The 13,909-nt window shown below is 42.2% G+C and overlaps 1 protein-coding gene across 5 annotated transcripts in view; it reads right to left on the reverse strand.

The window, feature by feature from the left end:
• The window catches only part of mei1 (meiotic double-stranded break formation protein 1), an 83,567-nt gene that overhangs the window by 3,752 nt on the left and 65,906 nt on the right, over window positions 1-13,909 (reverse strand). For 3 of the 5 annotated variants that reach the window (XM_087839612.1, XM_006797941.2, XM_006797940.2), the window contains 6 exons: window positions 11,080-11,282; window positions 10,689-10,773; window positions 9,227-9,411; window positions 5,855-5,936; window positions 5,339-5,445; window positions 4,274-4,405 (listed from right to left, as the gene is read on the reverse strand). In XM_087839612.1, the coding sequence (XP_087695738.1) occupies window positions 4,274-4,405; window positions 5,339-5,445; window positions 5,855-5,936; window positions 9,227-9,411; window positions 10,689-10,773; window positions 11,080-11,282 (794 nt within the window). Of the gene's footprint in view, window positions 1-4,273; window positions 4,406-5,338; window positions 5,446-5,737; window positions 5,937-8,080; window positions 8,147-9,226; window positions 9,412-10,688; window positions 10,774-11,079; window positions 11,283-13,909 lie in introns of those variants that run through there. The other 2 variants (XR_437165.2, XM_087839613.1) reach the window with 2 other exon arrangements.

Raw genomic sequence — 13,909 nt, forward strand, 5'->3', positions numbered from 1 at the left:
CTTCGTGTTCCCATATATCCCACAATTCATAGCGCGGCGGTGGGTGTGGATAATTTTGCCGCAAAATACGGCAGAAGGGAGCGGCCGAAGAGTGAACTGTCAAAAGTAAGTACTGAATATGACGTCACTTATTTATGTGCGAATGTTTAATAACGAAGAACATTAAAACATCACTGTTGGCCACATGTCGGCAAAGTTGTGTGACATTAGTGATGTTTGTACTGTCAGCGTTAACTTGGTTTTAAAGCCTCTACTGATATATATATATATGTATATAGCATATTATATTTACATTACCACGGTGGGATGATTTTAGTCTCATGAACAACATCAGCTAATTGTTATTTACTAACTAATCTTAAAATGACTGTTCAGTACAGAAATGACGTCCAACAATCATGTTTTACAGTCCTTTGGTCTCAGCCTCAGATACTCAACTAATCAAAGTGATGTCATAACAAAAATGAATGACCAACAAAACATTTTTTCTCCTTCATTTCTGTCAAACAAAGCTGTATGTGACATTTCTCGCGGTTAGTATCATGGTTGCTAGGCAACCTGAGCAGCACGGCGAAGGCTAGACCGTCCCATTTCACAAGCCTCTCACTTCCGCACTTCTCGTACTTATAGTACGCACCGTACGTAGTACGCGTAGTGCGCGTAGTGCGCGTACTTCAAGCGTGCAGACCCTGAATTGTCTGATAAGGCTTCAGATGAATCAACTGAAGGTACAGATGCATCTCTGCAGTCCCGTGCCAGGGTCTTTGCTGGATTTTATTCCTCTTGTTTCTTAAAAACACGACTTTCAGACACCAGTCATCTTCTGTAAATAGTTTTTAAATCTGAAACTTGTTCTTTTGTCCTCCACTTTCACAATTTTTTCAAGGACTTACTGCAAACATTGTGGAGATAAGCTTTCAGCTAATGCCTCTTTGGGAATCATCATGAAAAAAAATACTATTTTATTCCTGTCAAACTGTCTTATCCTTGGCATTTTTCATAAATTCAACTAAACAAGTGGAACAAGTTATCTGTTTTTGCAACAGGCTGCTACTAACAAATGGCCTAAAGATACAATTTAAATAGGTCCTTTGCAAAGTTGTCTTTTATGTGCAGACACAACACTGGTTCATCCCTTGAGTTTGGTGCTTGAATGGTTCATAGATCAGAGTAGGATATAAACCCCCCCCAATTAAAACAGTTCTCTGAAAATGGTCAAGTACAAGGACTGGACTGAAAATGAGTAAAAAAGTAATCAATGTCCAAAGAAAAACCCGAAAGACCTTCAGAAAGCCTGGAGACTATTGCTCTAGAGCACTTTGAAACGTTAGAGAAAGCGAAATACAAAGAAATCAGGTGGCTCAAGATCTCGGTGCACTCCTTTATTTTGAGGACCTATTCATTAGAAATCTGTATTTAGGACTACTTGGGACCAGGTAGACTGAAAAATGTGGACTGGAAACAACAAACCGGGGAATGCAAGCTTGCAAACAGAAAAGGTGATATCTGCTGACTGTATGTGCATGCAGGCACACCGGTGCTCGTTATGTCAGCTTTCATGGGGAGGAAACAAGAAGTAAAACCAGATCATTTATAAATATACACTTCCTTGTGAACTGAAACTTCACTTTAGTCCAAAAGCTAGATGAACAAAACCTCTGAAAACTGTGAAGCTCATCTGTGAAAATGTGTGTGAGAGAAGAGCAGCAGAGATGCCAGGGGACAAAAATCACACTGTTTGTGAGACCGTTAAGAGAAATGCATCACATTGAACCCTGCCTACCCTAACCTGTGTCACTGACTTAAAAAAACCACACATATAGATATACAGACACACTCACACACAGACACACCTACACAAGCCACAGACGCATGTATTCACACACTTCACGATTGCCTGGAACACAGTGCACTGGGAGCTGCAGTGTATGCCATCATTCTGTCACTCCTCCGACTCTGAGCCACTTTCAGAACACCAAAAGCATTTCTGGTCCTGCACACGATGCTATATTAGAGCTATGCAATCTGATGTGGCCCCTAATGTTGAGGCGAACCCAACTGAGATTTATGCATTTGCAGCAAAGCTAACTAGAGTAACAGCGCGCTCCCTGCAGAGAATACACCATCCTGAGACCAGTTCAGACATAATAAGAGTGATTTGGCAAAATGATACTAACAATACAAAGAGCTTGTGCCAGTGCTGTGATCACAGTTGAGGAGAGAGAGATCACAGTTATTTCCATCAACTTATTTTTTAAACTCAGTTCACCTCTGTGATCTGTGGGGGGAAAAGTAATTTCAACTATTCCGCTAACATCTGTTTGGCTGGCAGGAAAATTATGCTGGCAAGCTGCAACACAACAATATGATGGGTAGAAAAGCTCTGCAAATAAACCACAAATATTTCTGTGCCTGTCAAATTAACATAACTCCACCAGCTCGCTCTTTTTTAATGTCACATGTCTGTCTGATCCGGTCCAAATTTAGTCCATCTTTCCTGGAATAAACAGAGTACAGCCATGAAACCCAGTGTTTTAAAACACTGTTGCTATACGGCCCAACAGCTTTGATATTTGGTTAAAATGTAACAGGCTGTCACAAACACTTGAAATCATCCACGTTTTCAATCACATTCTACACTGGATTAAGCGTCTGTTTCATTTATGAATATCTAAGGTTTGATTCTGTCACACTGTTTGTGTTGCATGGCGACCTTCTTCCTGCAAGCCTGTGGTCAAAGAAAGCATGACACAAAGCGAGAAGGATCTCAGTTAAAAGCTGCTGGTCGTCTGAGGAGATTGTGAAGGTGTTGATATGAGTGTGAATGGTTGTTTCTCTATGTGTCAGAGGCCATGCACTGGTCCAGTACCCACTGAGATGCTCCTGACCCTATCTGTGATAGAAAAAGGGAACTGAAGAAATGTCCTTTTACTTCTCAAGCTAATTAAGACATTTTTATCTAAAGGTCTTTTCAGCAACTTGAAAAGATGACTTTTAACCTCTCACTTTTCAGACAGATCTACCAATCATCCAAGTCAACCAGTCATTTTTTCAATAAGTCTTTTGCCATGTTGGGAAGTTTGATTGATTGACTGATTGGTCTGCTGTGCTCCGGGATGGAGAGGAGAGACCCAGACTGACACGAACTGCAATCATATTGTTAGCTCACAGTTCAGTAATCAGTTTTACACACACAACAGCTACTGAAAAATATAAACCTTTTTTAATTAGCCGCTGAAGATGGATTAATGCTTTATAGCATTTATGGTTGGGTTTGGCTGTGAAAAGACGAGTGGAGCAGGATGCTCAGCGTTTGTCTTTGCAGCAGGAGACTCTGCAAAGTCATCTTTAAAATAACGACCAGGAGGGAAAAAAAAGAAATGTCTACTTAGAGGCAAACTGATTTTATTGTAATTTAATGCTTCGCAGTGATAAGATTTAATACTTGGAGATAAAGAGATGGCAAGTTAATTCTTTAGCGTTTGGCTTTCAGGAGGTAGTGAGACAGTAATGATTTGAAATCGCACCCTGGCTTGTCAGCTCAAACTGCACTTAAACATTTACACATTGACAGCTTAAATGTTTGCTTAGGTGGTTACCCGGGTTGCAAACTTCATAACAACATAAACTACACATCGGGAGAAAAATTCAGCAACACACGCTTGCTTACCACAGAATGACTGAGTGATGGAAAGCGCGCAAAGGCAAAATCAACATCACAATGCGTGATGAATATTATAATTATTTGAATAATTCAGTAGGCTTGTTTGTTACTTTTCTTCAATCTTTTTCCTGCTGGGAGTCGTGATTAATCGCTTTTGCATTTCTAATGAAAAACTGATTTTCACCTTGACTTGAGGTGGAATGTATTGTGATTCATGCTCGTACGGGGCGGGCTCGATTTATTATTTGCCATTTGCTGCTTTTACGTATTGTACATGTTCTAATCTAAGTCAAACACTGTATTGGTCACGATCCAGATTTATACTCGATTACTTTTTGAGATGTTGAAATACGTGAAATAACTGTTTCAACTGCACAAACCTACCTGCTCTTCCACAAACACATTTCCCCTCAGTACAGTCTGCTTGTGTTGATTTTCACAACATATAAATACAAACTGATTCCAGCAAAAACCGAACTTTGTATGATTCCTTTTCTAATGAATTCATTTGAGGAATGGACATATCCACAGGTAACTGAAGGCCTGTTGTTGTGTGATTATCTCCTATTTTATCTGTGTGAGCATACGTGTGTGTGTGCAAAGGTTTACCTGTGTCAGCAGCAGCCTCAAGGCCTCTTCTGCTTCCTTGCTGAGCTCCTTCACCCCCCTCCTCTCCACTCCCTCCATCACCTGGAGCAGGTCAGGCTCCCGCAGCACTGGTGTCCCGCTGTCCTGCAGCAGCTGCGGAGAACACAAGCACAGATGCAGAAACACATGTACACGTACGCATGCACGATCCTGCACAGATGTACATTACTGTGCAGTAAAAAAAAATGCTGCTCTAAAACCATTAACTTGATTATCATATTAAACCTCGGGGGCATCAGTGTCAACAAGTGCACTGGAGAGGCAGCAAAAAGACAACCTCCAAAAGGTGGAGGTGGCCACAGGCTGTTCGTCTGTCTTTGTCTGTCTTTTGTTCCGCTTTTGTAAAAATTAAGTCTTTCATAAATAATGCCATGAATATTTTTTTAATTATCATTCAAACACACCAAATAAGTATTTGCATTAACTTTGCATTGAAAATAAGTTCTCCTCAGTACACATGACTGATTGGTTGGCTCGTAGTTTGGGACTTTTCGGTTGCTTCTACCTTTCCATGTAATCCAATGATGTCTGGAAAAATGGGAGCAACACTGTTTATTTTCCTTCTTAACAACCACTGTATGTTTAGGTTTGCGGACAGTGAATTTGAGACCAAGTGAAAAACAAGCTAAATATTTAAAGTGTTTAAACTTGTGTCACAGTGCTGCCTAACTCCATTAAATCTGCTTCCGTTTGGTTTATTTGTGTTGGAAGGACAAAGTCACACACTGTCCCAGATTTTTCACAAAATGCTTTAAGTCAGACATTTTTAATGCAGCAGGAGGCTCACAGGGCTCCAGCTGACCAGTAGTAATCCCACAGTTCCAACCCCGAGCTGAATGAATAATAAATAAAGTGAGCTTACAGACATGGTAATGACTTTTCTTTTCTTTTGATTCGCTGTATTGTGTCAGGATGGACTGCACTGTATTCACTTTGATGTGATCTAAATGCTTCTTTGAATACTTCTGCTATCAAATATTTATTACTTGGATTTGTATTTGTGTGTGTGTTTGTAAAGCATCTTACAAGTATGATGAATCTGAGTATGGCAGGGTGCAGAAGGCAGCTCTGTCCTGAGCTGAGCAGGCTGTGGAGGAGGAATCGACTCCATGGCTGACACACCACATGCTTGGCTACCACACACACACACACACACACACACACACACACACATACACACGCCTTACTTAGATCCACTCAGTTTTATTTTATTCTCTTTCTCATGGTGTATTTACTGGAACTAGATGAAGTCTGAAAATGTAAAAAGAACCCTACATCATCAAGACAAACCCACTGTTGCTGCAGAGATATTGTCCAAATAAACAATGGCACGTAACCTTCACATAGTTTAAGTTACGAAGTAAAAAAAACCCAACTCAAGACTTGCTGTAAATTCACTTAGTTGCTTTCCACAGCTGTACTCACTGCTGTTTCTCAAATCTCCTTCAAATATATACATTTGCAGTTTTTCATTTCTTTCTCTGTGGACGTGTGCACATTATCCTCGCTCACTTCCTCTTTCCCCATCTCTCTGTTTGATACCTGTAGCGGGACTCTTTCTCTGAAGGAAGCCCAGCAGGGAGCTCAGACAGTTGACTGAGGCTCGCAACAGCAACTCGTGCTTCTGAGGAGAAAGAGACACATTGAGGTAAAACATGAGATTGCAGAAGAAAAAAAAAGAAAAAGAAAAAATATCTCTCAGCTTTCAAATGTCAAATCGCTGCAAGCCAGGGAAAGAGCAGAATGTGAAACGTGTGCCTGTGTGCTCTCGCTCGGCAGAAATGGGCGCGATGGCAGCAACAGATGAATTGGGGGAAGAAACACAGATATCTGCTCTCCAACAGACGGAGATGCAGTCAGCAAAAGAAGGGGGGTAAGAAGGGAACACCAGGGAGAGTGACTGAGTGATGTTTTAATAATGCATGTCTCTCCCACAGTGTCAGGGCTTACACTGAGCACTATGTAGTGTCCAAAAATACTGAAGTAGGCCACGGAGATATATAGATGACAGTGGAAAGTTGCACTATAATCCATAAGCAGCGAGGAGCAGAAAGCTGAAGAAAGGAGTCAAGAGGATGAGCTGGAGTGAGCGCGAGGGAGCTGAAGTGTGCAGAGGTACGAGAACGCTTCGATGAGAAGAGGGCAAATGAGGACAGGAAGATAAAAGGAGAGGTTAAAATGAGAGCTAAGAACAAGCAAGGAGAAACGGAGAGCAGCGCAGAGTCGAAAAAAGTATGTGTGGGAGAGAGACTCTGGAGCTGCAGTGAGTCTGCTGCTGAATCGGAGCATCGAGAGGAAAGACAGCAAAAGGAGAGGAGGAGAGTGGGGAACTCATATCAGCTGCTGAACAGCAGACTACAGAGCACTGAACCATAGAAGTGAAACTCAGTTCAGCACTACAGCTTCTTACAGAGAGAGGAAATGCTGCTAGTGTGGAACCAGAGGCTGCTATACTGCAGCACAGAAGAAGAAAAAACAAGTACGGGCATGACACAGAAACCACCCAACAGTTCCACATATACAAGACAACAGAATAAAATTACTTTATTGTCCACATTAGTAGAAAAATTGTCTTTGGATCATCAAGTCAATCGATTCAAATCAAGCACACTTTCATACATATAAACATATAAACATTCAATTCCATTCAAAATACATCACATCATCATATTCAGTATATTAATTGCTTTATGGCACAAATGATCCCTTATATACCTTTTTACTAGCTAGAGGCCTCCTATAACTGTCATCCTACAAGAAAAGCCCCCTGACAAAGAAATCATCTGCTACTCTTTTGGGTTAGTCATACTTTAGACCGTTTGTTTCACCACCAACATGTAATAACAATGTAGAGACGGACGTGATTGCACTGGATCCGTGTGCAGTGCCACTGTGCTAACTGTTAAATCAATCGGCATCTCATTTCCCCACACAACTGCGCTTGTGAAAGGCAGGTTCACTGTCATTATGTAAAGATTTTAAAGATTACCTTTGTGTTACTTCTGCTGTGGGATAAAGGGCAAGGGGAAGTGTGAAAGGAACGATGGGGGGGGGGGGGGGGGGGGGGGGGGGGGGGGGAGGGGGTTTCATAACATGAGCATTTAAGTTGTCATTCATATATTCTTTATTGTATCTGGCGATAGTTTGACACCGTTAACACATTTGTGAAACCATGTGTGTGCACACTGGTGTTCTTATTCCATTTGCTGCATATGTGCATGCGATTTATAGAAGGCGTGCAGCTTTCTCCAGTTTTTCATTATGTACCTCTTGCTCACAAAGCCACCATTAAAGACACAGTTTTACAATTAAATGTCCTAGACCAGCTAGCTTAGTAACAACTGAGACAGCACACTGGGTACTGCAGCGCTCGAGCTTTCATTATAACAGGGATTTACTGAACTAGCTTGTTATATTAATTCATAGCCTCCATGCAACGCTGCAGTGAAAGTCTTTCTCTTTCTCGCACACACACGCACACACACACGCACACACACACACACACACACACACACACACACACATAAACATAATTACTACTTTTTCAACCATTACTTCAAATTTACCCTAAATGGAAACCTACCCTGAAATGTATGACTTACATCATCAAGAATTATCCAGACTCCAGAAGCGAGGCAGATTTACACCCACACAACATGAGTAATATAGTAATCTTTTACCACTGCAGATTTTACATGTGCTTCATCACACGTCCCCTGCACTATATGGGGCTTTTGTCATTTTCTCTAACTTGTGCCTTCTTGTCTCCTCTGCCTTCTTTCCCGCGACCTGAAAATCAATCTCGGTGTGCCATCATGAAGGATGTCTCAACACCTAAAATGAATCAGCAGGAGAAAGGAATGAGGAGAGGAGAAGCTTTGCTGGAGAAGTTATGATCCAGGATATGACATGTGTGTCCTTTGTGGACATTTGTTTATGCTCGATGCACGGAGGTGTGACAGGCAGCAGGAACACGGAGGAGGAGGATTCCACAGATAAGTACACCTTCATGCTAAACTACAGGGAAAAAAGTTTGACATCTGCACGTTACTGACACACTGAGCTGGTCTGTGCACGAAGGAAAGATGGAGGAAATAATGTGCAAGGAGGTTTAGTAAGGAAAGGAAACAAGGATGTACAAGGCAAGCAATAAGAAGGGGGCCGGTGTTGGTCTCTTGTTATCACTGATTACAACAGATGATAACAGCCTTTAGAGCGTGCCAGCAGGTAAAGGATGGTAACTGCCTAAAGGCAATATGCATGAACCTGATAATAGCCATTCAGCAGGCTGATAACAGGCAAACTGGATGTACAGACAGACAGAGGACAGCTTATAACAGGCAGATATTATTCAATCCCTGCAATCAAGCAAGATGGCATACGACATGTTTTCCCAGTTGATTTAAAATGCAGAATATAATCCATGGAGTCAAACCCAGGAGAAAGCCTCCAAAGACTCCAAACCGCTGAGCCACAAGGGACCGTGATACAGAAGACATAGGTAATATATCTAACTATATAGTGAAAGTTTTAAAGTAGTAGAAAGCTGTTAATTCTGGAAACTGATTGAATTACTTCCATCAAGAAGGCTATGTGATTGGCTTGGTTTGGTCTGTTTGTTTGTCTCTTTGTTGTCTCGCAAAAAGTTGCGACACATTTGCAGCCAAATTTTACCACACCACTTCTAGGCTAAAGGGATTAAAATGATTTACACTCTGGATCCAGATCCAGGAATTTTGGGAGGAATTCTTTAACAATGGCAAAATTAAACGTTTGGCCAAAAACCTGTGAATCACCGTCGTAATGTTCTCAAGAAAATGTTACAAACTGAACCAGATCCAGATAGCTTTTTGTACCCATACACTCAAATCACCATATCAATACACACATACTCATACTCAAACATGCTAATACCTGCAGAAGGAGTCCACTGAGAGCAATTGAGAGGCACTGCGCCCCTCTGGAGCCAAGTGGGTACAAAGCACCGTCTTCAACCCCAAGAGGTCTGAGCCCAACCAAGCCAGGACCAGAAGTCAGACACACAACTTCCGATGCCAGGTCAGTATCAAGCAGAGCCTGCAGCAGCCTCAGGTAGCTGACTGGGAACAGGAAGATAGAGGAAAATTGTAAATGTCTGAAAAAGCAGAGCAAATAAGGAGAATGATGGAATGTCTAAGCAAAGGAGGGTGAAAGAAAGAGAGAAGGAAAATAAATGTGGAAGGCAAGGCCACAGAAGAAAGAGATCCACAGCACAACAGAAAGCAGCGAGTGTGTGAGTAAAAACTGAAAAAGATGGTAACAATCATGGAGCAGAGGGTGCAGGAGTACAGCTGAAAGGAACTGAGAGCAATTTTTTTATAAGAGACATGTGAGAGAAAGAGAGGGCAAGAAGTTAAAGATGTCAGTGCCAAGTACAAAAGAGAGAGAGTGCGAGGCAGAACGAAGTGAAGGAAGCTGAAGGAAGTTCAGCGAGACCCAAGTAGTGATAGAGAAAAAGCGAACAACAGGGGTAAAAAGAATCCAAACTTAGTGCTGCCAGCCATCTGAATCGCACTTAATGCCATGTACACTGAGATTAGAGCCCTCTGAGGGAGAGAGGACTCAATTAGTGGCAGAAGTAAAGAGGGAGGAGAGACAGGGCAAAGAGATAGAGAGAAACGGGAAGAGTTGGAAATATACGGGCAGGCTGGGAAGAAGCATAGTCGAGATAAAAATTGAGAGAAAGACACAGAAAGGACGCTGAGTGACTAGAAAGAGAGAGAGAGAGAGGCAGAGGGAGGGAGCCAATACATCACAGCAACTCTGACAGGCCACTTATCCAGCTGACAGACAGAGATGCAGGAGCAGCAGGGATGATCTGTCTCCCAGTGCAGCAGTGGGATTGGGGCCACTTAATATAATGAAAGTGTGTGAAATGCATGGTTTGGTTAGCTCCACTGAGGATAACACATTGACTTTACGTATGTACATGTAAACCAAGCAAAGGTGGACCCCATTAGTACCCTCTGGTTTGCACAGTATATGGACAGATGTTACATTAATCAGGGATGCCTAATGTACTCATATGAACACAGGTATCTTGGTCTTACGGACCCCCTGATGTTTCCATAATTGCGTTGGACAGGGAGAAACCGAGTAGCACAAAATTCTGGAACAGATGACTCAAGAGACAAATCTGGAAGAATAAAAGCAAATTGAGGAAAATAGAAAAACACCAGCCAACCACAAATGCAGAATTTTCAGCCAAGTTTCTTTTGTATTCTTGGGTCACACACTGTTGCTATAATTTCAGCGCTAATGAACTGCTTTGCCATCGGCTGTCTGCATGGGATGAAGACATAAAAACAATCGAACAGTAAAATTTGGTGTCTCTTACTCAGCAGGAGACTGTCTGTGTTTCTCTTCTGAGTAAGGAGTCGCTGCACAGCTGTGTCCAGACTCCAAGTGATGCTCTTACGGACCTTAAATAATAGAAAATGAGAGAGAGAGGGAAGGAATCAGGAATATAACAAGATTAGGACTGAAATCTTTGTGAGTTAAAATGCATTATTATCCCTGCAGTGCCGGCTGAAAGCAAAGAAGAAAGTGTGTTATTTTGTACCACGGCCTCACTGAGATATGCATCAAGCAAATCCAATTTCTGTTTTGCATTCTGCGCCTATATCTCAATCTATACCCTACTTTACATTATGCTGTGTCTTGCCCTTGACTGTATGAAGTTGTATCGTGAAGTTGTGATAAGAGCTGAGCTGAGCTGTTGTGTGTACCTGAGTGGAGTGAACACGCTGCAAGGTAATGAGGGAGGACAGGAGTAGATGGCAGCAGCACAGCAGGGCCAAAGGAGGACAGGCTGATGGAGAGAGGGATGTGGCAGAGGAAGAGGAGGAGGAGGAGGAGGAGGAGGAGGAGGAGGAGAAGACTGTCTGCAGCTGGTCCATCAGCCCGCTGTTAGAGAGCAGCATGGAGACAGCTGGGAAAGAAAAGGAACAGTGTCATCACACTTTAATGGGACGTGTGCTTCTGTTTCACTGCGCTGTACGTGGGTTTTGATAGCAGCTGGTCCTCATGACTGCAGAGTGACGTGCTGCAGCAACAGACCCACAACAATGCAAACACCTGTGAGGTCTTTGTAACATTACTAAGTGAAAAATATGTTAAACTATACTGTTCTCTATTCATAAACACTGATATTGCTGTTTTACCATATAGATGTGGGCAGGCTAATTGAACTTTAATCCGAATTTTGTCTTCCCATAATTAAATGAGCATGATCGAGCGATGCTGAAAAAGCGCACTTCGCCAATAGAATGCAAAGCAAAATTAAGCGCTCCCTAAATCACTGCCTGACCACGTGCCTGCATGTGCCAGTTTCCTGGAATACTTTGGGCGAGTAACACTACACCAAAAGATACACATGAATATACAACACAAGCGCATGCCACAACATAGAAGAGCCACCTCCACAGGACAAGATTCAGCTGTCCATCTGCATCTTAAGGATAAAGGACACTCTTTCGAGGATGCCAATGTTCACATTTTGGACAGAGAGGACAGATGGTTTGAAAGAGGAGTGAAAGAAGCCATCTATGTCCACTGTGAGCGACCATCTTTGAACAGAGGCGGTGGTTTACGACACCAACTCTCTGCCATCTATAATCCAGTTTTGAGATCCCTTCCCAGACTCTTAACGCCCACTCACATCCTGGGCCATCTGACCTCAGGAAGTCGCATGATAAGGTGGGGCCAGGTTTCACAATGAACTCACCCGAAACTCTGGCTGATTGGGACCCACACCCAGTTCCACACCTTGGCTCAGGCGATTAGAGGATCATCAGGGGGTCCTTTTGTCCCTCTGTGGGGGGACACTCCCACTAGGTTTATATCTGGGACTCTCCACCATTTGACCTTAGAACTGAAGAAGCTTCTCGGATGAGAGGTGAAACGTCTTCAAGTAACTTAAAGAAGTCCAGACGCTTTTCTTTTCAAGCTCCTTTGACTACGATGACCTGGATGACTGAGAACCTTCACAGACATGAATATACAACAAAACTCAAATGTCTGGCAGAGCAGAGAGTGAAGGGCTTGTCTCTAGAATCTCTAGATCAGGTGTGGGGGAACTCCAGGCCTCGAGGGCCGGTGTCCTGCAGGTTTTAGATGTGTACTTGATCCAACACAACTGATTTAAATGGCTAAATTACCTCCTCAACATGTCTTGAAGTTCTTTAGAACTAATCACGTGATTCAGGTGTGTTGACCCAGGGTGATGTCTAAAACCTGCAGGACAGAACTTATTCAACTGAACTGTCCGAAAACATACTACAGACTCAAATCGTTTGATTTTTATTTGTAAAGCACCAAATCACAACAACAGTCACCTTAAAGCACTTTATATTGTAAGGTAAGAACTCTAGAATAAGAAAGAGAAAACCCAGCAATCAGAAACCCCTTATGAGCAAGCACTTGGCGATAGTGGGAAGGAAAAACTCCCTTTTAACAGGAAGAAACCTCCAACAGAACCAGATAAAGGGAAGGGCAGTCATCTACTGCAAACAAACTGCAGTATATTGAGGCATGAAACCCAAGAGAGCTACATCGTGGTTGGTAACGTAAGTCATCCAACATGAATTCAGGCATCCATAAAAGTGCAGCTGCGCATGCATCCAGCTCACAAAGACGCACTGAAATCACAAATGCAATCGCACTCCACGTGCAGTAACGACAGTGAGTTACGAACACTTCAGGAAAATGGTCAACACACCGGACAAAAGATATGTTACCCTCGCACAATTATTCCAAAGTGGCAACACCTGTGCTGTATGCAAACCTTGGAGGGAAAATAGATTTCTCACAGCCATCGAGTACTTTGCTAGGGGTTTTATTGACAACCTTTTTATTTTGCTTCTAGAGATGCACTTAGACAAGGTGAACAAACACCTTATTTGTCTGCAAAGATGAATTTACGGATTAATTAACAGGAAACAGAACACAAAATAAAGGTGCCCTCTTGCTCTGCAGGGCATTTTCTTTTTAAATCTATTTTACTTTTTTCAAAGAGGTGCACTGTATTTAGGTGAATGAGGACAAAGATCTGTACATATATGGAAATGTAATATCAGTGTTCTGTTTACGTGAAAGTGCAATAAAAACACATTTATCACTAAAATCAATGAATAATTGGACAAATAATGTGGATCTCCGTACTGATAAAAATAATTGTTGTCCATAATCACGGAGCCTTACTGCAAATTAATACCACTGACATTATTAGCCTTGCTTCCCAATGGTAACCCTTCTTTCTGACCTCCAAGTTAACCAGAGAAGTTGGTGTAGTGGTTAGCACTGTTGCCTCACAGAAGGCATCTTTCTGGGTCAAACCACAGTTGGAGTCTTTCTGTGTTCCTGCGTGGGTTCTCTCCAGCCACTCCAATTTCCTCCCACAGTCCACACATACAGTATGCATGCTAAGTTAATTTGCGATCCTAAATTGGCCATAGATGTGAGGTGGATAAAGTGCTTTAATTTTAAAAATAGAGCAATGTTTGAGTAAAATGAGACTTATAGAATAAACACTTTGAGCACTCAGCATGACTAGAAAAG

This window comes from Neolamprologus brichardi, chromosome 4, assembly GCF_056152115.1.
Source record: "Neolamprologus brichardi isolate AB-2024 chromosome 4, ASM5615211v1, whole genome shotgun sequence".
Lineage (NCBI taxonomy): Eukaryota > Metazoa > Chordata > Actinopteri > Cichliformes > Cichlidae > Neolamprologus > Neolamprologus brichardi.